The 26,616-nt window shown below is 39.2% G+C and overlaps 1 protein-coding gene across 1 annotated transcript; it reads right to left on the bottom strand.

Moving 5' to 3' along the window:
* Positions 1-20,366: 20,366 nt before the first annotated feature.
* LOC147607762 (pentatricopeptide repeat-containing protein At2g39620-like) lies at positions 20,367-25,873 on the bottom strand. The gene has a single exon (XM_086790098.1). It carries the CDS (start codon positions 25,462-25,464, stop codon positions 21,184-21,186), a length of 4,281 nt encoding a protein of 1,426 aa, XP_086646224.1. The 5' UTR covers positions 25,465-25,873; the 3' UTR covers positions 20,367-21,183.
* Between the last annotated feature and the right edge of the window lie 743 nt (positions 25,874-26,616).

Raw genomic sequence — 26,616 nt, 5'->3', positions numbered from 1 at the left:
CAAAGGCATTGGGGATGAGATTTAGTGGTTCGAGTGTAAAGGCCATGGAAAATTTTGACCAAATCCTTCTTTGAATTTTTTTTACTAAACCCTGATTTAGTCCAAAACCCTAGTTGTTGATTTTAAACCAAGCTTAGAATCTTGTTCCTCACATTTAGGGCTACCCATCAAACATTCAAATTGGAGGTTTGGAACTTGGTCAAACCCTAGTTTGGTGGTTGACTTTTTTGAAATTCAATTGTTGACTTTTTCCATTTTGTTTTTGAAGATCCTTAAACTACTCTCATCAGGGCCTATGCAACTGTGTAAAGAACACACAAATCAGATCCTATTTGAATAGAGTTTCAAAAAGTGGACGTGCGACACAAAGTGATATAGCACTTATGGAAAGTGAGATCCAAGGTGGCACATGCATTCGTTGCATCATTATAGATGCAGAAAGCTAAAGAGCATCACATTTGGGTTCCGTCTTGGCAATTCAACATCAAAAGTTCATTTGGTTGACTTTTTTGGTAGAAAAGTCAAAATAGAATATAGTATAGCTTTGACCAAGTCAAAGGTGACTTCATGTCTGGCTTGTACACCCTGATACCTTTCTTAAGAGCCTAATATCACTCAATTCCATTATCAATTGCAAAAATGCCAAAGGGAAAGAGGCGATGCTTGGGGAAATGGAAGATGTGGAAAATGATGGAAATGTACCTATGCTAGACGAGTTTATCGATGTTAATGAGGGATTGATACATACTTATGTGGGGCCATCTAAAAATGTTAGTTTGAATGCAAAAGTATGCTAGTCCAGTCATATAAGTGACAGTAGTGAGCAATGAGATGCAAACTATGGTGGAAATGATGTGTTTAATGCTTGAAATCAACAAAAGCCAAGCTAGTTGATGGAGAATCAATCTCAACAAACTAGTTTTGTTGGGAAGCATGGTGGCATGTATAAGAACCAAGCTATTTTGGTTGAGAGCATGAATTGGAACTATAAATCTTTGTTAGAAGCCTTCAAAGAGGGATCCTTTCACAAGCAACAAGCTCCATTAGAGGAAGTGCCTATGCAAAGAGATGCAAATGTGGTTGATTGTGGGGAGAAGGCTTGAGTCCCTCTCGACAACTTGAAGACTTCATGAGTAAACACAAGTATTCAGGTGGAAATGTGCATGTGCAAGTGGGCACCAAGGAAAACTTTCCAACAAGTTCATTTTCTTTTTGGGGTTTGCCTACAAATTTTTCGTCTAGATTACAAGGTGATGCCAAAGGGAAGCGTGTAGCTTTTGACTTTACATATGTAGATGGCTCATGGGAATCATGATGATCCACCCATGAGGCTATGTGTGGGTAATGCCAAAGAAAATGATGATGAGTTCAAGGGCATTAAAGACAAAATGGTTTCTCAAAGTTCAAAGGGGAAGGATCAAGCAATAAAGAGTATGATGAATGGGTTGACAAATTGGATATGTATTTTGAAATGAACCCAAGGAGTGATCGCGCTAAGGTGTACTTTGCCATGCTCCACATGGAGGGATATGCACACACTCTGTGGTGACATTTGTATGACAATGGTTATGAAATTACCACATGCAAATGCAAAATGCAAATGCTTTTAAGGGTGCAAATGCAAAATGTCTTCACTTCCAAGTTGAGAAATGACAAGTTGATTAGTGAGTGGGATGACTTGGAGGAGCAAGGTTTCGGCAAGTTCAAGGATTATAAACAAAAGTTCTTGAAACTCATTCTCCATGTGGATGGATTTAGCAAGAGAAATTCAAGATAATCAAATACATCAAGGGTTACAAACCAAACATTGGGGCAGATGTAAGAGCACAAAGGCCTTCTACTCTCCAAGAAGCAATTATTTATGCCAAGATCTATGAAGATAAATATGTATATAGATGGCCGGTAAAGAGTGGAGGTAAGGTTAATTCAAATGCCCTGACTTTTGGAAAGTTTGCAAAGGATGCTTCATCAACTCCCAGTATTCCTAGTTACCCTACCTACCGTCTATGGTGGTGGTTCAAAATAAAATTTCAAGTTTGGGTGAAATCCTTCTAAAACTTTGAATGGGTATGGAAAGCCAACCACCAATGGAGGTGTCAACAAAAGCAATTTTATGAAGGAAGACCAAATCAAGGAGTTAAAGAAGTGGTATAAGGAATATTATAAGACACACATGTCTAGAAATGTCACTATCAATATGGCCTTATCCGAAGTCATTGATGATGAACATGAAGAAGCAATGAGGCCTTTGTGAGTTCATGGAAAGTGATGGGGAGTTTTGTTTTGATCCCAATGGTACTTTCCAAGAGTATGATGATGGAATGCCTATGTGTACTTTTGATAGAGCAAGGACGAAGCCAACTTTGTGCACTTTATCTCATGACTCTTATGCAAGATATAAGGGTGCAAACACCTTGAGACTCAAGGTCAATATTGGTAGAGTGGCTCATGTCTTAGTAGATAGCGGAAGTACACATTGCTTTTTATGAATGCAAAGTCAATGTAGTTTTAAATTATAGCCGATACCTTTGACAACTTTTCATGAAGTTTAAGTGGAAAATATGGTTACAATGGATTGCACAATGATGTGTTGTGGACAGAAAGCCAAGTCCTCCACACTCCACCAAGAGCAACTCCTCCCACTATCACCTTTGACCTGTCACTGTCAGTGCCCTCCGACATCTCCGACGCTCCGACCGCCGCCGGTGCCTCCGACCCTCTGACTGTCGTCATCGTCAGTGCCCTCTGACATCTCCGACCCCGTCACTATCGGTGCCCTTTGACATCTCTGACCCATTGGGTCCTGAGACTACCATTGGCACTTAAGACGTACATGGCCAACTCCGATGGTACTCATGGAGACAACACCCCTCTCCCTTTCCCGAGGCAATGTGAGATCCTCTTCAAGATCCTCTTTGAGCCCCATCTCCCTTTTCTCGACGACGCAAGATCTTCCATCTACACAACATGATGAGGGTTTGGGACTTCAATGAGGAGGACACCCAACGAGGAGTTAAGGGGAGCACTCTCTCCGCAATGTAGGAGATTCTCTGGTGTAGCACATTCTCTCTTGGAGCACAGTCTCTTTTGTATCATTCTTTTAGGCATTTTGGTATACAATGTTATGCTCTTGTGGTGTTTTGTCTATCTTTGTGTATGTGAGGTGAGTGAGTGGTCAGTGCTAGGTGTGGTGTGAGTGAGTGGCCTGTGGGAATACGGTGGTGCTAGGCGGTGGTCGAAGAGCACGGTAGACGGTGTAGAGCATAGGTCTTGCATGTCTAGCCCATGAGGTTGACCCATCCTTGGTGGGATACTTCCCTGAGAGGATCCATGCTCCCTTTCCCCCAACCCTAGTGTTTGTGTCAATAGTTCGTGAAGAGCTCCCTAGTGAGGACTAGCTGAGTCATCCATAGCTAAGACAAAATTTGGCGATCACGATGGGACTCGGGCCTAGAGGTCAAGAATAGTCTCAAAAAAATTTCTTTTTCTTTTTTGGTAATTTGTGATTGTGGTGAGAGGAGTGTTGTGTATGCCCCCGAAGACTAGAGCTTCTAGAGGTAATTCACCCCTTCATTGTCCTCTTCAAACTAGTTGTCGTAGGGTTCTTCCTTGTTCCCTTACTTTTCCCTTAGCATCTTTCTCTTCTAACCATATACCAGCTCCACCAGGGCTGGAGCCATTGGCTATTGTCCTTAACCGCGTGCAAGTTAAACGACCAACCTTCAAAGGTACCATCATTGAAGATGTGAAAGACCATGTGCGGTGGTTTCTCACTATGTGTGACTCAAGAGGGCTCAATCGAGATGATGCATGCTTGGTCTTGTTCCCGACAACGCCGGAAGAAAGTGCAAACCGGTGGTACAGTCAATTCCCCACCAACCACTTCCCATGTGTGGGACAAATAGTAGAAGTATAAGATGAGCTACCTTCAATGAATGAGGAAGGTATAAGAGAGTATGTACTAGAAGAAGGTGTAGGGTACTAGGAAAAAAGTTCTACACAACCATTCCTTGATGGAATACCTCATTAACAAGTGGAGGGGATTACTCAACGAAGATGCTTCATGATAACCTGCCTCTATCTTGGAACAATATGAGGATATCTTGGGTGCATTTGGTGGGCTAAATGAGGAGGAATAACAATGATTTTGCTTGCTAGAATTTCTTGTAAAAAAAGCACTATTAGAGAGCTTCATAGCAATTGGGGATTATGATACTTATATTTAGGAGTATTGGTAATCAAAGTACTATCATTGGAAGCAAGTTTTGGGCTATCTCGAAGCCATAAGATGTAGATTTCAGCCATTGGAGACAATTTACAACCACGAATCACATGATGATGCTCTCATATGTTACAACACTTGACATGTCATTCACTTATATGCTTTGTGAATATGGTGCCTAAGCACTTATGTGGGAATCCAACTTGTATGAAAGGCCTAAATATTACAAGGTTTCAAGGACAAATCCTATGGGTGGGGATGGTTTAAAAGAAATTGCTAAGGCTAAACCATTAATTGGCCAAATGGGATCATGGATAAAGGTTTTATAAAGGGAAATGGCCAATAAAAAGGTTATGGGCACGGTCCAATGTGGAGGCCAAGGCATAACTGAGTGTGAACATGGGGCATAGGAATATAAGATAATTATAAGCCCTAACTGTAAATAACTCAAAGTCACTTCTTGATCAATACTAATCATGTCTTGCTTTGTAAGCTTCTATGGAGACCTTCTCCCATGTCTTAGACTCTATGCAAATGATGTTGGCATGTCTCTAGACTCTATGTAAATAACTCATAATCACTTCTTGATTAATACTAATCATGCCCTGCTTTGTAAGCTTCCATGGAGACCTTCTCCCATGTCTTACACTCTATGTAAATAATGTCTACGTGTCTCTAAACTCCATGTAAATAAGTCTCCTCTCCCTCCCTTCCTTTCATTGATATATCAGAGCCTTGCTTTGATCCTAGCAAGATTGAGTACTTTCTTCATGTCATGCAAAGTTTCTTGATTTTCTTGAAATTTCCTCATGGTTTCTTGAAAAATCTTGATTCAAACATGGAAATAATTCAGGTTGAGATGCTAGGGCCTATAAAAACCCTGATTTAGGTGGCATTCATGGCTATGGGAATCTTAGACATAAATTGGGCATCAAATAGGTTAAACTTTGAGCCAAAATCGAGCAAAACTGGCCACTTCTCATCATTTAGGCACCTTAGACATGGGCAAAATGGGTGTGGACTTGTTTTGGCCAAGTGGATGGGAAAAGAAGCTTTAAAAATGGTGAAGGAAGCATGGAAAACCGATGCCTTCTCTCTATGAGTGTATTACATTTTGGATGGCATTTGGAGGCTCCTTGTCAAGCATTATGGCCATGGGATGATGAAGCAAAAGGTGGGAGGCATAGGTGATGTACTCTTCATGAAATAAGAAAAAAAATCATGCTCGTTAACAGAACCTATCATAGTGCACTAAACAAGCCTTTTGATCCTACTTCCTCTCATTCCATGCATCGTACATGAAAAGTGAAAACCTTGGCAAGGTCATGTATATGTTTTGGGCTATTAGCAATGAAAGTTAGCTTGTAAACTCTTGGTTCAAGCCATGGGAATGCCAAGATTGTCAATGAAGGGCTTGAGAATGAATTGGTACCAATGTGAATGGGTTTGATTATATATGGAATGCCAAGATTGTCAATGAGGGCTTGAGAATGAATTGGTACCAATGTGAATGCGTTCGATTGCATATGGAATGCATTGGATTCACATTACTGCTTGTGAAGACCTAACACTAATGGGAGTTTGAGTTGGATGCATTATGATGGTTGATTGGAAATTGGCAAGGGAGAATCTTGAATTGGTAAGTATTTTATGAGGAAATCATAATGGCATGTTTTATAAATGACCTATGTTGTAAGTGAACTCTTTCACACACTTGAATTGCAAGCTCTTAGTTACATTCAAATTTCAATTTTGAAATGCTTGTAGAATCTAATATGATGAAAGGATACCCTTGGCATTCATGAAGAGGCCAAGGGAGAGCATGTCTTGAACCTTTCATGTCGTGAGTGCCTTGCTAAAGTAGTATAAAAGGGGATTAGATAATAGAGTGAAAAATTAGCCCCAACTCTCTTACCTTGGATACAAAATCGGCAAGAGGGTGGGAAGGCTTGGCCAGGAGATCGGTAAGCACAAAGCTTTTCTCTAACACATTTTCTTTGACATACACAACTAATTGGGCAAGAAAAAGGCTATGCAAATGGCAATATACAGACACTTTTGGTTACATTTGGTTGCCTATCAGTACAGGTGAATGATGCAATGGATTATATAAGGGATGCAATGTTGAGCTAGTTTTTGGATTGAGATTGTGTTGCAAATGCCTTAAGGTCATGCCAATTTTTTTCCAAATTGAGGTAAAATTTGGATTGTATTGGACAAGAAGTGGTGCATTGGTTATAAAAAGGCTTTGGAGTTGAGATTTGGTGGTTCGGGTGCAAAGGCCATGGAAAATTTTGACCAAATCCTTCTTTGATTTTTTTGTAAACCCTAATTCAATCAAAAACCCTAGTTGTTGATTTGAAACCAAGCTTAGAATCTTGTTCCTCACACTTACGGCTACCTGTCAAGCCGTCAAACATCTGAACTGAAGGGCAGAAACTTGGTCAAACCTTGGTTTAAATTTTTTGAAAGTCAATCATATTCAATAGGATGTTGATTTTTTTCCTTTTATTTTTGAAGATCTTTAAACTACTCATCAAGGCCTACGCAATAGTGTAAAGAACGCACAAATTAGAGCCCATTTGAATAGAGTTCTGCAAAGTGGGCGTGTAGCACGGAACCCAAAATAGAGCAATATACTATTTGTGGAAAGTGAGCTCTAGTGTAGCACATGTGTTCCTTGCATCATTATGGACGCGGAAAGATTAAGAGCATCATTTGGATTCCATCTTGTCAGTCAAACATCAAAAGTTTATTTGGTTCAATTTTTGGTATAAAAGTTAAAACAGAATATACTACAGCTTTGACCAAGTCAAAGGTTACTTCATGTGTGGCTTGTACACCCCGATACCTTTCTAAAGATCCTAAGACCACTCAATTCCATTACCGATTGCAAAAATGCCAAATGGAAGGCCCTGCAAAGGAAAAGAGGCGATGGTTAAGGAAATAAAAGATGATGGAAATAGAAGATGTGGAAAGAGGCGATTCTTGAGGAAATGGAAGATGTGGAAAATGAAGGAAATGTTCATCTACCAAAAGAGTTTACCGATGTTGATGAAGGGTTGATGCGTACTCATGTGGGGCCATCTAGAAATATCAGTTTGATGCGTACTCATGTGGGGCCATCTAGAAATATCAGTTTGATTGCAAAATTTCATGCTAGTGTGATCATAAAAGTGGCACCAATGAGCAATGAGATGCAAACTATGGTGGAAATGATGCATTCAATGCTCAAAACCATCAACAAAAGTCAAGCTAGTTTCATGGAGAATCAATGTCAATAAACTAGTTTGTTGGGAAGCATGGTGGAAAGCATGAACAAGAACCAAGCTATTTTGGTTGAGAGCATGAATGGGAACAATACATGTTTGCTAGAAGCCTACAAAGAGGGGTCCTTTCACAAGCCACAAGCTCAATTGGAGGAAGTGCATGCAAATGTGGTTGATTGTGGAAAAGGCTTGACATGTAGATGGTTCACGAAATCACAATGATCCACCACCTGTGAGGCTACAAAAGGGTAATGGTAAAGAAAATGAAGATAAGTTCAAGGACATCAAAGACAAAGTGGTTTTCTCAAATTTCAAATGGGAAGGATCAAGCAATGAAGAGTATGATGAATGGGTTGACAAATTGGATATGTCTTTTGAAATTAACCCAAGAAGTGATCATGCTAAGGTGTACTTTTTCTCGCTCCACATGGAGGGGTATGCACACACTTGGTGGTGGCATTTGCATGACAATGGTTATGAAATTACCATGTGGGGTGGTTTTAAGGGTTCAATGCAGAATGCCTTCACTTCGAAGTTGAGAAATGACAAGTTGATTGGTGAGTGGGATGACTTGGAGCAAGGTTTTGGCAAGGTCAAGAAATACACACAAAAGTTCTTGAAACCCATTCCTCATGTGGATGGATTTAGCATGAAATTCAAGATGATCAAATAAATCAAGGGTCTCAAACCAAAAGTTGGGGCAAATGTAAGAGCACAAAGGCCTTCTACTGTCCAAGAAGCAATTATGTATGCTGAGATCTATGAAGATAAATAAGCATATAGATGGCTGGCAAAGAGTGGAGGTAAGGCTGATTCAAAGGCCTTGATGTTTGGAAAGTTTGTGTAAAGGTGCTTTGTTAACTTCCATCATTCCTAGGTATCCTACTGTCTATGGTGGTGGTTCAAAATAAAATTTCAAGTTTGGGTGAAATCCTTTTAAAGCTTCAAGTGGGTATGGAAAGTCAACCAATGGAGGTGTCAACAAAAGCAAGTTGAAGGAAGACCAAATTAATGAGGTGAGAAATAAGGACCTTTGCTATAAATGTGGCGAGAAGTGACATAAGGAACATTATAAGACATGCAAGTCTAGAAATGTCACTATCAATATTGTCTTATGCAAAGTTTTTGATGATGAACATGAAGACCATGAGGCCTTTGGTGATTGCAATGAGTTCATGAAAAGTGATGATGATCATGTGGCTTGTAAATCAATGTGGGATAATTCCCTTTGCTCATGTGGCTTTATGCTAGACTTTTTTCTTGCTTGGCTACTCATACTCACTCCCTTTTTGTGCACTTTAGCACCACTTTCTCAATAGCAATGAGTACAAGATGACATTTAGGACCAAGAGGGGTCTTTATCACTAGATGGTTATCCCATTAGGGCTATGCGATGACCCACCATTACGGGGTTGCATGCATTTCTTCCATCACCTCGGCCTTGTATGATGAACTAGATACAAGATAGATCTTGTCCTTGTAGTACAAGAGACCATTCTTAAGCTCATAATGAGACAATTCTTCATGGGCACCTTGTTGTAATTTTTGTACAATTTGTGACACCTCTTTATCTAAGAGATACTCCTCTTGAATTTCCACGAGCCAATCTTTATACACCTCCAAGATTGCATTCAAAGAACAAGCCCACATTGGTGAAAGAGCATCAGCCACTATATTGTCTTTCCCCTTTGTGTAAATGATCTCAAAATCATAGTTTTGCACAGTGGCCACCACCACTGATCTTATTTACTTTGGAGATAGCTTCAATTGTCATAAAGAATATTTGAGTACTCTACAATCACTTCTCACACATAGAAGCAACTCCCATAGTGATAATGGTGCCACTTCTTGATTACATATAAGATGGCAATCATTTCTTGATCATAGACATGCAACTCCATCTCCTTGTCATCTAATTTGAGGCTTTCAAATGCAATAACCCCATGATCTTGATACAATAGGCACCAATGTCTCTTTCACATACATCCGCCCTTATGGTGAATGGCTTTGAAAACTCGGGACATACCAAAATAAGGGCTAACGTAAGAATTCTCTTGAGTTCTTAAAAGCTCTTATTTATAATTGCATCCCAAAAGAATGCTTCCTTCTTGAGTTTATTTGTTCAAAGGTGCAGCTATGTGCACATATCTCTCAATAAACCTCCCTCCTATAAAATGAAGCAAGTTCCAAGAAACCTCTCAATTGAGTTATATTGGTTGGAATAAGCCACTTTTACACATACTTCACCTTCTTGGGAGATCCACTCTTATGTCATCTTTGCCAACAGTATGACCAAGGTACTCCACTTGTGTCAAGATCTTTATGACACTTGGAGAAGAATTCTATTTCTCAACAAAAAAATTAGAGTAAACCATAGACTTGGAATAGATCAAAATCATTAACCTCATATAAACAAAATTAAATAAACAAGAGAGTTTGAAAATAAGAAAGAGATCACCCGTCGACACAATGAGTTGAATCTCTCCTAGTTAAGTGTGGCACATCATATCACTCACCCATATTTATATGTATTAAAGCTTTCTTATCGAAAAGATAACTCCAAAAACAAAGCACAAGTGCTTTTTGAGTTTTTGAGCATAAAAGCTCTTACAAAAATATAGCAAGCTACAAATATCAAGTCTTGGGCCTACTAAAAGATACATACTAATTGGTATATACAAAGGTTTGAGGCCTTACAAAAATATTAATGCCAAAATATGAAACCATAATAGGTGTTCACACGTCTTTCAAAATATCTCATTGTAATCTAGCAAACGTTCCACATGTGATTAACAAATAATCCACCCTAAATCATCGCCTACATCTGAAATAATATTACCCAACACACATAGTCGATTAAACACATTAATCATGTCTATATCATACCAATACACAACGCAACTTATTGAAGACATTAATCCTAGAAGATGATATGATAAAAGGCACATCCAAAATAAAGTATCCCCGAAATTCCAATGAGGTGATAGCTCAAGTGGTGAAGGTGTTTTCCTAGGACCAAGAGCTCCTAGGTTCAAAACCTTTCTTGGTGCTTCCTCGACAGCATCACCTAACAGGTGTGCCTACGGGGGTGGGTGGGCGGTGAAAAATAGTAACTACAAGAGAATCTTGGGCTTCAGATGAGTTGAAAAACAATCCCCAAAAAATCCTCGATAAAATAATAAGCATCCTCATAAATGTTATGTGACTAACATTCCCTCTCTTTCTTGGGTTTTGCAATCAACCTCAATTGCATGATTGGTATGAGTGGATGAATTTTGGTAAGAATAGAAGAATGTTTGTCTCATCCATTTAGCATCTTCAATAGGAAGATTTTTGAAAAGTCACAATGATAATTAATATAAGTGTTGCCTTTGCATGTAGTGGTAGTCTCATGGTCATTGATAGACTTAGGCATAAGATGTTCTTCTACTAATTTAGAAGGTTATTCGAATACAGGATAAGAAGGTAGAGGTCCTCTAAATGGTCTCAAAAGACTAATATGAAAAGAACTATGGATATGCCATAGCCCCAACTTAAATGCATTATCATTTATCTTGGCAATATATTTATTTCCTTGTCCTTCATTTTTCCTTTCATTTTAAAAAACATATGAGGTGAAACTTTATTTTCAATGGGTTTAGGCATACCTGGATCATTAGAGATATTTTCATGTTTGGAATTATACTTACGACCTTGCTTCAAATTTAATGAAGTGGTATATTGTACCAATTTTTGCGGAGTAAGAATCAACAACTTCAAGTGTCAAAAAGCTCGTAAGTGGTCTTGGAAGCTTCAAGAAAGAAATGTTAAAGAAGCATGAAATGTGGAGAACCTTGATGCTCAAATTACCCTTGACCCTTTGATTTAATCCCCAAAAAGCAATCCTTGATAAATCCTTTTAAATTATCCTCTTTTTTATAACCCTTGTAGCTCAATTGATTGAAGTCCTAAACTCTTTAATAACCCTTATGAAAGGTATAAAAATTTTAAAGTTTATGGCTTTTTATGGAGCTTAGCTAAGATAAGGTTTTATGGCTTTTTATGGAGCTTAGCTAAGATAAGGTTTTAAGCCTTATGAAAGCTGAAAACTTTGTGAAATGGAAAGCTTTAAAGCATTTAAGAATAAGGCCTTAGAGCTTTTAACACATATATGATAAAGTTTTGAGCTTTTCCAATTAAAATCTTTAAAATCTTTTTATTGATATACCACTATCAAGATCTTTATGACACTTGGAGAAGAATTCTATTTCTTAACACAAAAATCAGAGTAAACCATTTACTTGGAACAAATTAAAAGTATTAACCTTACATAAGCAAAAATAAATAAATAGAAGAGCTTGAAAATAAGAAAGAGATCACCCCTGCTGACACAAGATTGGGTTGAGTTTGGCCCATTGTATCACTCATCCATATTTATATATATTAAAGCTTGCTTTTCAAAAAGATAACTCCAAAAGCAAAGCATAAGTGCTTCTTGAGTTTTTGAACGTAAAAGCCCTTACGAAATTATAGTAAGCTACAAATATCAAGTCTTGGGCCTACAAAAGTATAAATACTAATTGGTATGTACAAAGGTTTGAGGCCTTAGCCTTACAAAAATATTAATGCCAAAATATGAAACCATAATAAGTGTTCACATGTCTTCCAAAATATCTTGTGGTTCAACAAATGTTCCACATATGATTGATAAATAATCCACCACTTAATCCAAAATAATATTAGTCAATGCACACAGTCAATTAAACACATTAATCCTAACATACCATACCAGCACACATAGCTAATTAAACACATTAATCTTGGAAGATAATATAAATAAAAGGAGAATCTAAAATAAAATATCCTTGATAAAATAATGGGCGTCTCCATAGAGGTTATGACTAACAACTTCACCCACCATGAATGCATGTTTTCTTTCCTTAGCATAAAAATGGGCGTCTCCATAAAGGTTATGACTAACAACATCCACTCACCCATGAATGTATATTGCTTTCCTTAGCATAGAATTGGTTGGCACAAAAAGCATCCAAAACCTTGTGCACATGCTCCAAATGCTCTTCTTCACCCCTACCACAATGAAGGGAGGTAGGGAGATGAGACTCGTTTACATAGAGTCTAGAGACATATAGACATCATTTACATGGAGTCTAAGACATGGCAGAAGGTCTCCATGGAAACTTGCAAAGCAAGGCATGATTAGTATTGATCAAGAAGTTATTATGAGTTATTTACAATTAGGGCTGATAATTGTCTTATATACCCATGCCCCATGTTTAAAACCATGTGCACATGCTCCAAATACTCTTCTTCATCCCTACCAATGAAGGGGGGTAGGGAGAGGAGACTCATTTACATAGAGTCTAGAGACATGTAGATATCATTTACATGGAGTCTAAGACATGGCAGAAGGTCTACATGGAAACTTGTAAAGAAAGGCATGATTAGTATTGATCAACTGAGAGTTATTTACAATTAGGGCTGATAATTGTCTTATATACCTATGCTTGTCCACTTATACCTTGGCCCATGCCCATGACCTCTTTATTGATCATTTCCCTTTACAAATCCTTTATCCATGATCCCATTTGGCTAATCAATGGTTTAGCCTTAGTACTTTCTTATATATTCTAAGGGCCTCTTCTTCTATCACCTTCCTCTTGTTCAAGCATCCAAGAAGCCCTTTTTCTTTATGGATAGAACGAGTGTGGTGAGTGTAGGGACTTGATTATAGAAAATCAGGAGGCTAACTTCCTTATACATGCATCTTTACTTGTACTTTCCCTTCTTCATAGAAGCCTTGCAATTCTAATAACCTTGTTAGGACCCAATGGAATGTCAGCTTGAACTCGTGTTGGAGGTCGTCGCCTAATGCTGACTCTCTTTAACTTTGTAGATTGGGGTATATTCCATGAGGTTTTTTTGGATCTACACAGAAGGGTTTTTGTTGTAGGAGCCTTGAGCTTCTAACATCTTGATCGGGATCCAATAGACTTGGGTTGTGGGTAAAACCTCTTTTACATAAGGCTCCTACTTGGCAAATCTCTGCTCAAAGGTTAGCTTCTGGTAGATTACAGTCTTTGCTTCTTTAGCATCATACCTACCTTGGCTAGCCAAGTTACTCTTGAGTATCCAGTCCTAGTTAAATGGGGTTGACATTTGGGGGGTGGTCTTCATCTTTGACAACAAGGTTTCATAACTAGATATTGGTTTAAGGGAGTAGTTAACACAGCCTAGGTGAGAGGAGTGTTAGGGGTTACCTAAGTGATGAACCTATATTTGGAAGATGAGGGTTTGGATGTGAGACTTAGGGTGTTAATAGGTTTAGGGTGTCCTCATGGTCCTCATCCACCACCACCAAGGGTATGGTATAAACATCCCATGGGAAAGCACAAGTGTTAGAGTTCAATTGACTAGAGAATTAGTGGTAATCAATCCCCTTGTGCAGATGATGAACTCCCCAAAAATGGCAGTGCCTCTAGTAAGAATGAAGTAAAGTTGTCACCTTTGCACTGTGGGATTTGGGTAAATTGGTTTCAGAGGTAGAGGATCAAGAAATGGCACATGCGTTACGATTTTGCTTGAGGTTTTCTTCTTTTGGACCTCTAGTTCCAGTCGTTTGGCCTTTTCAAGGGCTATTGTGTCCTTTGGATGGCTTGCGCCTCTCAAGCTCTTTAATTGTTGGCTTTAAAGTTGAAGCTTGAGCTTTCCACTTCTGTATTACCAATTTACCTTGGATGTTTTCTTGGCTACTACCCTCATCTTGGTTTGGAGCCTTCTAATGGCATTAAGGAGACTCTATGAATAAGCCCTCCTTGTATGCTTAACAAGTTAATGCTCCTCCAAGTGGATGATGCTCCACTAGGGTGATTGTCACTCTATTGGCACAATCCTTAAAGGCATATTTGAATCCATGTGTCTGTAGCATGTGCCTTCATAAGGAATGACATTAGGTTTTGGCTTTGATTTGGGATGGAGTTTAGGCACTTGGTGGTTATGAAGCCTCTTGCTCTTGAGACTAGTCATGTCTACATTTAATTGACTCATTTCATCCCAAACTTGAGGTGGATCTGAAGGAGTCTTACCTTCTTTTAATAGGGGAGCACTCTGCTGAGTATCGGTTGTTGATGGGATTGAAAGCCAAGTGGGTTTGAGGAGATGTGGCTTGATGCGTTACAATTAAATTGTACTACCATTTCTAACAATTATTGTTATTTCTAACTATATTGAGGAGGTGTGATTTGATGCGTGCTATAATCAAACTTTATTATCATTTCTACATTTAAATTATATTAAGGAGGTGTGTCTTGATGTGTGCTACAATTAAATTATATTAAGGAGGTGTGTCTCGATGTGTGCTACAATCAAACTGTATTAAGGAGGTGTGGCTTGATATGCTACAGTCAAACTGTATTGAGGAGGTGTGACTTAATGCACTACAATCAAACTATGTTGTCATTCCTACAATCAAACTGTATTGTCATTTCAAACAATTATTCTAGATTGAGTTTGCATTAAAGGGTTTCACCCTGGAGAAACGGTCTCTAGTGCTTCTTAATGAAGCAAGTTTCAAAGTGAGTTCAGACGCGTCTGTTCTGCTCAAGCTAAAAAAATAAGCTTTTCTTTTTTAGTTGGTCTTTTTTCATTTTTAAAACCCTTTTTTTGCTAGGCTCACGTCTATAGATTCACTTCTCTAGGCTCAAATATGTAGGCTCACATCTCTGGTTTCCACGCCTCTAAACTCACACCTCTACACTCACCTCTGTAGGCCTCTAGGCTCATGCCATTAGACTTACCTCCATGGGCTTATGCTTTTTTATATGAAATAAGCTCATGCAAGTCTTGTGAAATAAGCTCATGAAAGTCTAGTAAAATAAGCTCACACCTTGCAAACTCATGGATTTTGGCGCATGCCTGTCTTTCTTTCACAAATTTGATTATTATGAAATAGGCCTACCTAGGTACATTTTTTTATGAAATAGGTCTACCTAGGTATGGAGTTTTATGAAATAGGCCTATGATAAGGTTGGTGTGCAAATATTGGGCAATTATTAAACTTAATGTCCCAATAATTAGAGGACAAGAATTTTCCTTTGAAATTGTAGATGGTACATATTGTAATATAGGAAAATCCTTAGACATGAGTAGGTATGTCCTTACAAGTCTTCAAGGCAATTTTAATTGGTTGATATAATATTAGGAATCCTATCTAATATATTAGATATAATATTAAGTATACCTACCTAATATTAGCAAGTTCATTCTCCTTAATTAATTTCCATAGCCTGTTGTGCATGATAAGATACTTCATTTGTGTAGCCCAGGTATGAAACCCTTCCCCAAATAACTTCTTAACATTTGTGGTAGTGCCTAACATCATTGGAAAGATCTTATCACATTTTGGCTCTCGATAGTGTCTAATTGCTTTACAAATTGGCAATGCAGTGAACTTTTAAGTGCAAATACATATAATGATATTATTTGAATGTATGTGAGAGTTTGCAAGTGCTAAATAAAATCCCCTCTTATGAGTTAGAACATCAAATTTTGCTTAGAAAAATTAATTGACTGTTAATTACCCAAATTATGCTTTAATTACAATGATTAACAAGACTAATTCTTGGAGGTTTAATTACCCAAATTATGCTTTAATTACAATGATTAACATGACTAATTCTTGGAGGTTTGAATTACCCAAATTATGCTTTAATTACAATGATTACAATGATTAACATGACTAATTCTTGGAGGTTTGAATTGAGTTTAGAAGAAGCAATTTTGATGGGGCTTTTTGCATAGCCCTCTTGCCCTTAGAAAGTGTCTTGAGTAAAAGATCTGGCTCAAAACACCATTATTATGCTCAAAAATTGTAGAGAATTGGCTACTAGTTTTTAGCTCATTATAGGTGATACAACAAAGCAATTAACTCAAGATTTGATGTGTAGGGTCCTTGGACAATGGGAAACACTCTCCTAAAAGGAATTATATCAATTTCAAGTGGATTAAGAGAAAGGAGCAGAAGTCATCCACTCTATTTTTGCTATGATGTGCGGGCTATATGCAGTCATTTGACGTGATAGGTCACGTTGATTTGGAGGAAGTATACACAAAAGGGTTTGAGAAATGGTAGTGAGGATCAGGAGAATGGGGAATTGCAAGATTGGCCACAAAAGGGAGGAAAATAATAAGATTGAGATTAATGACCTAATGGTGTGATTAGTGCAAATGATACTAGAGAAGTGCTAATGAGAAGCTCAAGGAGAAAGGGAAGGCTCTGATACCATGATTGAATTCATGATACCATAATCAATGGCTATGGAAGCTTGCTAACCCTAATCAACTTAATCTAATCTAATAGAGGATGAAGCTTAATTATAAACATAATGATAAACTAATTGAACTAATCAAGCTTGACTCAAGTTCTCAGCTAGGTTACAAGATAGAAACTTGTACTCATAGAAAGACTTGAGAGAAGCTTGTGTTCATTGCTTAAAACTAACCCCTTTTATATGAGGGAGGTACACCTCTTTACAAATGTGCTCATGTGGGATAATGTCCAAGTGTGATGTGGTTGCCTGCTCCTGATCATGGTCCTCTACTCATGCCTTGCCCTTACCTTATGCTCAATGGCACCACAAATCTGAATACTCTCTAACCTCTTATGTAAATCAAAGGCCCTCCCACCCAACTAAATAATCTAAAGATGGCTAGCATCCATTTTCTCTCTAACAAATGCCTCCATAAACATTTCCTTGAAGGAAATATAGGTTCATAGGGCATGAGGTTCACCCTTCAAGTCTTGCCAACCACCATGTAAAGGCTCGACCTCAATGGTACATCCAAAACCACCAATATCTGGTGCTACTCTAAATAGTGTACAATGGAGAAAATGAGACCCCCACCTACTCAACTAGGCTCTCAAAAATAATTTGCATGTCTCTCTTTCTTCTCCCCCCCAAACTACAATTCTAGAGTGCAGGGGGAATAGGTCACTAAATAACTCGGTGGTGCGCTATGTATGGTGTAGTTCATCGTTGCTTACCAATAGAAACTTTGGCTTAGAGATCATGTACCTACTGTGGTAAAGAGCTCTAAGCTCAATTAGATCACTAACAACCATATGTGGCTACTGCAGAGGTATACCTCTTGCACCCTTTTGAGCCTGAGAAACAATTGGGATAGGACCACCCTGAGACTGGGTGACATAATGTCCCATAATAGTAGCGCTATGACTAGTTTGGTCACCTAAATGAGATATAGATGTAGCTTCCATTTTTCTATCAAGTCCAATTAATAGATTTCACTATTGGTTTATCATCAAATTTCTCCAATCTTAACCCAAAGTTTATATAAGGAATTTTAAAAAACCCACATGGGCAATTGGGAAATTCATAAATGAGTCCCCCTTCAACTTGCCACACTTTATCTCATAATTTCCATTTAATTTATTGTGCCAAATCCAACCATTTTATTCACTTGATTTATACCATACACTTGCGCACAATCTTATTGCTTCTCACATATCATTACATACAATAATCAATGGTTGAATCATTCAACACCCATCATTAATTTTCATTTGAAAAAATGTGTGAGAAAAGATACATCATTTCACCCACATCACAAGAGTAAAACATGTATTTTATGTTTGTGTAATGAGTAATTAAATGAATAATATAAGTAGATTAAATCAAATATTTGAGAAAAGATTTTGGATATTTCACAGAAATAAATTTTAAAATTAAATGAGGCTTACTTGGTTTGAGAGTTGATCTTTGGGTTATTAGGATGATAAGAGAGGCTCCCCATTTCATACACGAAGAAGAGAGTTTCGATTCTTTTGAGCTTTATTTGTTGCACCAAGAGACTTGAAAATTCTACATATATTTAATAAAAATCAAGATGGGATTAGGGTAAAGGGTAAGGTTTGTTTTGCACTTGTACTGATATGGTTGTGTGGAAGTATTTTTTATATGGTTTAAAGGTTTTATTTTAAGCTTTTTAACCTTGACGTTTTGAGAGAAATGGAACATGAAGATATGCGGCTATTACACCACGGGTAACAAAGGGGAAAATAGCAAAGGTTTGTACTGATATAGTTGAATGGAAACATTTTTTATATTGTTTAAAGGCTTTATTGTAAGATTTTTAACCTGGATGTTTTGAGAGAAATGGAACATGGAGATATGCGGCTATTACAACACGGGTTCCCAAGGCAAATAACAAAGGGGAAAATTTTGAATCTTTTAAAAATAGCTATTTTGAATCTTTTAAATATAGCTATTTGTATATGAGATAATACAAAAAAAGTAAAGGAAATGTGGCACAAATTTGCTTGTGCGCAAGACTAGATACTACATGCACCCCCACAAAAGGACACCCAGCCCCCACGTTCTCTAGGTTGCTAGCATCGTGATTTGTGCTTCACACACAATGCCAAATGTACTTGTTGCACTCTCGAATGCACAAAAACTTGTAGAGGAGAAAATTTCAAATTTCCCAATCATGGATAAGAAAAATGAACGACACAATTTGTAAATATGAGTCCCAAATGTTTTTGAATTAATTAATTTGTGAGCAAGTGAGGAAACTTAAGGATGAATTATAGTGTTGTTGATTTCTAGGGGATTCTAGATTGGTCGTTTGAGGTGGTTAGTGAGCCTGAGCCTAGAAGCTTCTAGTTGGTAGATGCCTATAAAACCTAGAGCTCAAGCCAAGGCCGTGAGGCTTTGTGCCTGCCTGAGAGAGAGAGAGAGAGAGATGTTAATGTGAACGTTGACAGATATGATGCTTGCGAGTTTGTGATAATAATGAGAGAGAGATAGAGACATTAACACACAAATGTTGAGAGAGACAAGATGACTCAGATTGTGAATATCTGATGATTTTGATTAAACCTTTGCTTAGTTTTCATGATCTTGGGCCATTAGAGCGGGATTTGGAAGTGCATATCTTGCATGGGTAATGGGGACTACAAGATGAGCAAAGGGATGAAAAGTAATCCCACATGCAAAGAAAGTGTAGAAGATGAAAGGACATATATAGTCCAAAGGGACCCTTACTATCTTTAACTCCCCCAAGCTTCTATGAAATATTGGAGGAAACCCTGCCTTAGCAAATGATGGTGCCTTCCTAGGCCCATGTGCGTTATATACCTCATGGGTGCTAGCATTCCTAGATGGAAACATGCAACTCATTCTGGTCACGATGTGGTCTTGGACCCATAATGGGCATGTTGGCAACTCTTGGTTTCCTAAGACAAAGTACTTAATCAAAAAAAAGTAAGTATGAGTAAATAATCATGGAAAGATTTAGAGGTGTCAATATATATATCTTGGGTCAAATCAACTTGTTGCTTTTGTGGCATGTGTATCTATACAGATCAACAAGCCTTATCTAATCGGTAGTCCATCGGGTTGTTTTGTGTGTAAGTGTAGACGTGCTCCTCCAAATTTTCTTGTATGAAATAAAAAGTCATCCTTTGGTATACGAGCGTGCTGTCTCCAATAAATAATGCCTTGGGTATAAACCACCACATCCTCCATAATATCGTACACTAGCGCCCTTAATAACAAGCTGCTTTGCGTCCATCTCTGCTAGTAAGTAGCTACATTTTTTAAAATGCAAGGAGTTCACTTATATATATTTCAGGGAAGCTGTGTTCCTACTGGATGTGTTGGTCGTGATTTGTAAAATATTAAAGGAAGGTAGATTCTTGGTGGATAAGAGATTCTAGGTGCTCGAAGAAACTCAGGGGGGTTGAGATTGGAGATACTATAAGGGGGAAATGATCAAGAGAGTCATGGAGAAAATAGTGGATCCAGATGCTCATTTATGGACTATAAAATGATCCATCACCTTGCTCATTTTAGAGAGGATTTTGCAATAAAAGTAGAGCATTATTTATGCTAATTATTTTTTATTTTTTGAGCCGGCAGCCAAGCCATCCCTGGACTCGAACAGAGAAACACTTTTGTCATTAACTCCGCCGAAAGCGGCTTCGTTACTCCCTTACGGCATAGCCCCGGCATATGCTAATTATTGTGTCCATTCAATCATAAGTAGTGTCACTACTTTCTTAATCAATCATGGATTTTGAATATACCTTTGACCCTCCTTACAGGGTTTCCTATGGCCCAATTAATTGAGCTGTGCAAGTCGTCCCTTGCATTGAATGCATGTTTTTTTGTGCAGCATCCCATGCTGTTTCGATAGCCAAGTTTACAGTGCAGTTCTCAACTACGCCATTTTGGCACAATTAGGGCCAAGTTTTTGACACATCCCATGTCCAGTTAACCAGACAGTGGGAAAGGCCTGTTAGTTCCAGATTTTCTTCTATGGCAGTTACAACCCACATGTTTTGGACACGTATGGGTGTTCTCTTGATTGAGGCACATGCAATAGCCAACTTGTAAATATGCGAGCATGACAAATATATCTTTGCATCCTTGGATACCTACAACCAATGCTAAGCTGAGACATGGCCTTCCTCCTGCGTTATTTTAAAGGAAAAATCTTCTAGCTTAGCATAGACACTTTTTGCTTTGGGAATACAATCTATTCCCAACCACACACGAATGTATAATCTTGACAGCGTAAGTCCACTGCCTCAAACTTTGTTGCATCCTCTTGCATGCTGGCATCTTCAAAAATGTTACACATTCAGGCATAAGCTGCAGCATCCTCTTCATCCAGTCACACTGCATGTTCAAATGTCTTTCTTCCAAGCTCAACATTGCCCCACTTTAGACAAGCACCCATTACAGTATGCCATACCACAAGATCAGGATGGAAGGGCATTTTCTTGATGAATGCTACTGCCCTGTTTAAGTATCCTGCACGGCCCAGGAGGTCGACCATGCAAGTGTAGTGCTCAAGAGTTGGATTGATGCCGTAGTCTTTGTTCATGGCCTCAAAGTACAACTGGCCCTTTTCCACCAAATCTGTGCGACTGCATGCATTAAGAACACTAAGAAAAGTCACTAAATCTGGTTTTTTGCCCTCCCTTCTCATCCTCTCAAAGACACGGAAAACCTTTTCACTTTCTCCTGATTTGGCATATCCTGCAATCAGTGTAGTCCATGAAACTACATCTCGAACTGGAAGCTTGTCAAATACTTCCTGTGCTTTTGTAAGCAAGCCACATTTGGCATACATATCAACCACTGCATTGCCAACAACAAGGTCTCTTTCTAAGAACCCTTTTCTAGCAATCTCAGCATGTATTTCTCTACCCTTGTTTAAGGCTCCAATACTGGCACAGGCTTTCAAGCTGCAAACAAATGTGACAGCATCTGGACAAATTCCCTCAAGTTGCATCTGTTCATAGCAGTTCAGTGCTTCCTCACCACACTTATGTTTGACATATCCTGCAATCAATGCAGTCCACAAGACTACGTCTCGAACCGGAAGCTTGTCAAACACTTCCTGTGCTTTTGCAAGGGAGCCACATTTGGCATACATATTGACCAGCGTGCTGCCAACAACAAGATCTCTTTCCAATAACCTGTTTCTAGCAATGTCCACATGTATTTCTCTGCTCTTGTCTGTGGCTAGACTGCTACAAGCTTTCCAGCTGCAAGCTAATGTAACATAATTAGAAGAAAACCCCTCAAGTAGCATCTGTTCAAAACAATTTAGTGCTTCCTCACAAAACTTGTGTTTGGCATATCCTGCAATCAGTGCAGTCCATGTGACCATGTCTCGAATTGGAAGCATGTCAAACACTTCCTTTGCTTTTGCAAGCAAGCCACATTTGGCATACATATCCACCAATGCGTTGCCAACAATGTGGTCTCTTTCCAACAGCTGTTTTTCAACAATTTCACCATGTATCTCTCTGCCCTTGTTTCCTGCTCCAGTAATGCCACAAGCTTTCAGGCTGCACACAAATGTGATAGCATTTGGGGAGACCCCCTCCAGCTGCATCTGTTCATAACAGTTCAGTGCTTTCTTACCACATTCATAGTTGGCATATCCTGCCATTAGTGCATTCCATGAGATTGTGTCTCGAAGAGGAAGCCTGTCAAACACTTCCTGTGCTCTTGCCAAGGAGCCACATTTGACGTACATGTCCACCAGCGCGTTGCCAACAGCTACATCTCTTCCCAACAGCCCTTTAATTGCAATCTCAGCATGTATTTCTCTACCCTTGTCTAAGGCTCCAATACTGCCACAAGCTTTCAAGATGCAAACAAATGTGACAGCATTTGGACAGACCCCCTCAAGTTGCATCTGCTTATAACAGTTCAGGGCTTCCTCACCACGCTCGTGTTTAGCATATCCTACAATCATTGCAGTCCATGAGATTACATCATGAACTGGAAGCTTGTCAAATACCTTCTGTGCTTTTGCAAGTGAGCCACATTTGACATACATATCAACCAGCGAGTTGCCAACAACATGGTCTCTTTCCAACAGCCCTTTTCTAGCAATCTCAGCATGTATTTCTTTGCCCTTCTCTGTGGCTCCAATAATGCCACAAGCTTTTAGGGTACAAATAAATGTGACAGCATTTGGATTGACCCCCTCAAGTTGCATCTGTTCAAAACAATTTAGTGCTTCCTCCCCTTGCTCATGCTTGACATATCCTGCAATCAGTGCATTCCATGATATTACATCTCGAACTAGAAGCTTGTCAAACACTTCCTGTGCTTTTGCAAGCGAGCCACATTTGGCGTACATATCAACCAGTGCATTGCAAACAACGCGATCTTTTTCCAACAATCCTTTCCTCGCAATCTCAGCATGTATTTCTTTCCCCTTATCTATGACTCCGACACTGCCACAAGCTTTCAAGATGCAAACCAATGTGACAGCATTTGGAGAGACCCCCTCACGTTGCATTTGTTCAAAACAATTTAGTGCTTCCTCAGCATGCTCATGTTTGGCATATCCTGCAATCAGTGCAGTCCATGAGGCTACATCTCGAACTGGAAGCTTGTCAAATAGTTCCTGTGCTTTTGCAAGCAAGCCACATTTGGCATACATATCCACCAGCGAGTTGCCAACCGCAAGATCTCTTTCCAACAACCCTTTTCTCACAATCTCAGCATGTATTTCTCTTCCCTTGTCTATGGCTCCAACACTGCCACAAGCTTTCAGGCTGTAAGCAAATGTAACAGCATTTGGAGAGACCCCTTCAAGTTGCATCTTGTCAAAACAGTTCAATGCTTTTGCACCACACTCGTGTATGACATATCCTACCATTAGTGCATTCCAAGAGAATATGTCTCGAACTGGAAGCTGGTCAAACACCTCCCGTGCTTTTCCAAGCAAGCCACATTTGGCATACATATCAACTAGTGCATTGCCAACATCAAGGTCCTTTTCCAGCAAACCTTTTCTTGCAATCTCAGCATGTAGTTCTCTGCCCTTCTCAGTAGCTCCAATACTGCTACAAGCTTTCAAGATGCAAACCAATGTGACCGCATTTGGAGAGAACCCCTCAAGTTGCATCTGTTCAAAACAATTCAGTGCTTCCTCAGAACGCTCATGTTTGGCATATTCTGCTATCAGCACAGTCCACGAGACTACATCTCGAACTTGAAGCATGTCAAACACTTCTTGTGCTCTGGCGAGCAAGCCACATTTGGCATACATATCAACAAGTGCATTGCCAACAACAACATCTCTTTCCAACAACCCTTTTCTTGTGATCTCAACATGTATTTCTCTTCCCTTGTGTATTGCTCCAGTACTACCACAAGCTTTCAGGCTGCAGACAAATGTGACAGCATTTGGAGACACCCCCTCAAGTTGCATCTTTTTAAAACAATTCAATGCTTCTTCACCATGCTCATGTTTGGCATATCCTGCAATAAGTGCATTCCAGGAGATTACATCTCGAACTGGAAGCTTGTCAAACACTTCCTGAGCTTTTGCGAGTAATCCCCATTTGGCATACATATCAACCAATGCATTGCCAACAAGAAGGTTTCTTCCCAGAAACCCTTTTCTGGCAATCGCAGCATGTATTTCTCTGCCTTTGTCTGTGGCTCCAATACTACAACAAGCTTTCAAACTGCAAACAAATGTGACAGCGTTCGGAGAAACCCCTTCTAGTTGCATCTGTTCAAAACAGTTCAGCGCTTCCTTACCTCGTTCATGTTTGGCATATCCCGCTATCAATGCCGTCCATGAGACTACATCTCGAACTCGAAGCTTATCAAACACTTGTTGTGCTTTTGCAAGCGAGCCACATTTGACATACATATCCACTAGCGCGTTGCCAACAACAAGGTCTCTTTCCAACAACCCTTTTTTGGCAATCTCAGCATGTATTTCTATGCCCTTGTGTTTGGCTCCTATATTGCCACAAGCTTTCAAGCCGTAAACAAACGTAACAGCATCTGGAGAGACCCCCTCACGTTGCATTTGTTCAAAGCAGTTCAGTGCTTCCTTGCCACCCTTGTGTCTGGCATATCCTGCAATCAGTGCATTCCACGAAACGACGTCTTGGATTGGAAGCTTGTCAAATACTTCCTGTGCTTTTGCAAGTGAGCCACACTTGGAGTACATGTCCACCAATTTATTGCCAATGAAAACGTGAGTTTGCAGCAGCCCATTTCTGGCAATCTCAGCATGTATTTGGCAACCGCTTTCCAGATCTGTCAGCTCAGCACAAGCCTTAAGTAAAGCTACAAAAGTATACCCATCAGGATGCAAAGAATCCTCTTGCATTTTCTGGTACAGGATGAGAGCATGCCGTGACTCCCCACATTTAATATGACCTGTGATAAGAGAATTCCAGGAACACTCACTCCGATACTCCAACATGTCAAAAACGTTCTTGGCATCGCACATGCTTCCAACTTCCACCAACATTGAGACTACGTAGCTTCCAAGCGATCTATGAGCTTCCAGCCCAAGTTTGCGCATGTAAGCATGCAAGCGCAGCGCATAGGCTAGGTTTCTCTCTTTTGTACACTTGTGCAAGATGGAAGCAAGGTTCACAACCGAAGGCTGGGGGGGCATCCCTTCTTCCAAAGAAACGAGTGCCTCCTCTAAGCTCAGCGTCTCCCAACCACCTCTCCTTCTCTCGCAGCACTGTCGTGGGCATTCTCGCAGAAGCCTCTTCTCCTTCTGTTTTCTCGAGCATCTCTTTAAATCAATCCATCCATAGCGGTCCACAACGGCAAGGTCTCTTCACGCGTGTGCCCACTACGTCTTTCGCTTGACGTAGTGTCCTTCCATAGCCCCAAGAAACAACACATACGCATTTTGCAGGGGATCCTTTCCGCTACACGATAATATATGTGCGTACCTGAGCGACAGCATCATAGTGCATACCTAACAAGGTTATTCTTACTGCTGCTTACTTGTGTCTGCTCCAATTTGAAGGGCAACCCCAAAATTTCATTTCAAAGGCTAGTGCGCCCACTTCCAAAAGAACTCCAATATCAAAATATAGTTTCCAAAAATTAATTTTATATTTTCATATATGCACACACGTATATATGTGTATATATATGAGTTTAAAAAGTAATTAAATTCTAGGAGTAGCTACCTCAAATATTAAAAGTTACTAGTAAGTTATTATTATGCATAGTTTTATAATGGATAATATCCTCCTAGTTGTGTAGCATACATAGCTTTCATGCTTTCCAAAATTATTATGTATAGTTTTAGAATCAATAATATCCGCCTAGTTGTGTAGCAAAGCTTGTATGCTTTCCCCAAAATTCTCTTCCTTTTGTAAACTCTAGCATCCTCCTAGCTTCCATGGGAGTATTCCTTCCCAGTACTCTTGATTTGGCAAGACTAATTTAATCAACATCTCAAGGATGATGATCTAATTTGAAGTAACTGGAGAGATCCCATTTAGTGCCGAGAGAAGTTCGATAAAGTTTGCGAAGCCATAATGATTCCACAAAGATCTGGCCCTCTAGATTTTGCCTTGAGGAGGCAAAGTTGGCCAATGTTTTGGGCTAATGGTTTAGTTGAAAGCCAACTATGAGGTCTTAAAACATACCTTCATTGTGGGATTTTCATCTCGTGGAGCTAGATAAATTCTAGATGGAGCCCTATTATGCAAATCTACAACCTCAAGCAAGAGTGAAATAGACTTTGTAGGACTACATTGCTAGAGATGTTCCTAAGAAAGGTTCAATGACTTATCATTTATGG

The sequence above is a fragment of the Cibotium barometz genome, chromosome 54 (genome assembly GCF_041138505.1).
Source record: "Cibotium barometz isolate CiBa-2024 chromosome 54, ASM4113850v1, whole genome shotgun sequence".
NCBI classification, from domain to species: Eukaryota; Viridiplantae; Streptophyta; class Polypodiopsida; order Cyatheales; family Cibotiaceae; genus Cibotium; species Cibotium barometz.
This window is presented reverse-complemented; position numbering and strand designations above follow the sequence as displayed.